This window comes from Penicillium brevicompactum (genome assembly GCF_028827555.1).
Source record: "Penicillium brevicompactum strain IBT 35665 chromosome Unknown utg000001l_segment0_segment0, whole genome shotgun sequence".
In the NCBI taxonomy this organism is placed as follows: Eukaryota; Fungi; Ascomycota; class Eurotiomycetes; order Eurotiales; family Aspergillaceae; genus Penicillium; species Penicillium brevicompactum.
The window spans coordinates 3602932-3603917 of record NW_026623203.1 but is presented as its reverse complement, the minus strand read 5'-3'; the positions used below and the strand labels follow the sequence as shown (position 1 = coordinate 3603917).

Below are 986 nucleotides of genomic sequence, written 5' to 3'. Positions count from 1 at the left end.
GAGCAAACGAAGCAAAGCGAGCAAACGGGGCGCAGGGCAGCAGGCAAGCAAACAACCGAACATATAATGCTTGCAGAGCATGACACTACCCCCCTGCAAAACAAAGGCATCAGCCCCTTGATGCCAATCCCTCAATAATAGTATGAATCATCAGAATCGGTCCCTTCCAAATCCACCAATTCAGGATCAGGGACAATAGCAGTAACATTGATAGCGGTTGCACCAAGAGAGGTATCCATCGCGTCGGATCCGCCAGAGTTGCCAGTTTTACCGTTTTTGCCGTTTTTGTCAAACTGACCACTATTTCCTGTTTAGGAATGTGTTACAAGCTACTAAACAACCTTGACAAAGTCAAGATAAGCTTGGGGAAGGTTCAACTGCTAAGAAAGACGGTTTTTGATAGATGATATCAAACCCTTGCGCAGGATGGAAATCTTGGTGACGTCAGACCAGTTTTGGCCCTTTGCTTCGTACAGCAATCGTTCAAAACGGGAGATATATGCAATGACGGAGTCGGAGGAGTCTTGTCGAATGGATAATAAACGATCCTCTACCTCATAAACCTTATTGAGATTATCATAAACGCGAGTAAGCTGATCCAGAATAACTTCGAAATTGTATTCTCCGGATTCGCGTGCTGCAACCAGCTGGGGGAAGACCATCACTTGAACTTGGCTGGTTAAGTTCATATAGACGTAGTAGAATTGGGCAATCGGGTCTCCAATAGCAGCTCCATCAATAGCAAGCTTAGCACGAATAACAGTACTCCATGTGTCAAACTTGTACGCAGTTCCGATGAACTTCTCAGGGTCCGGAAGGGAGGGCTTCGATCGTTTGGTAATCGAGGAAGGTTTGGAAGGACGAGGGGGCTTAGCCTCAGCAGTTTCGACACGCGTACGCAAGTTCTGGATCTCATTAGTAAGGTTTTGAATAGTCTGAGAGAACTGCGCGTTTAGTTCATCGCGTAACTGGGTAAGTGGGTCCAT

General features: G+C 46.3%; 1 protein-coding gene across 1 annotated transcript; it reads right to left on the bottom strand.

Annotated features, from left to right (window-relative positions):
• Window positions 1–380: 380 nt before the first annotated feature.
• On the bottom strand, window positions 381–986 carry N7506_001153 (uncharacterized protein; the record flags this gene model as incomplete). Its single annotated transcript, XM_056950449.1, has 1 exon — window positions 381–986. The coding sequence occupies one exon, from the start codon at window positions 984–986 to the stop codon at window positions 381–383; it is 606 nt and encodes a 201-aa protein (XP_056816364.1).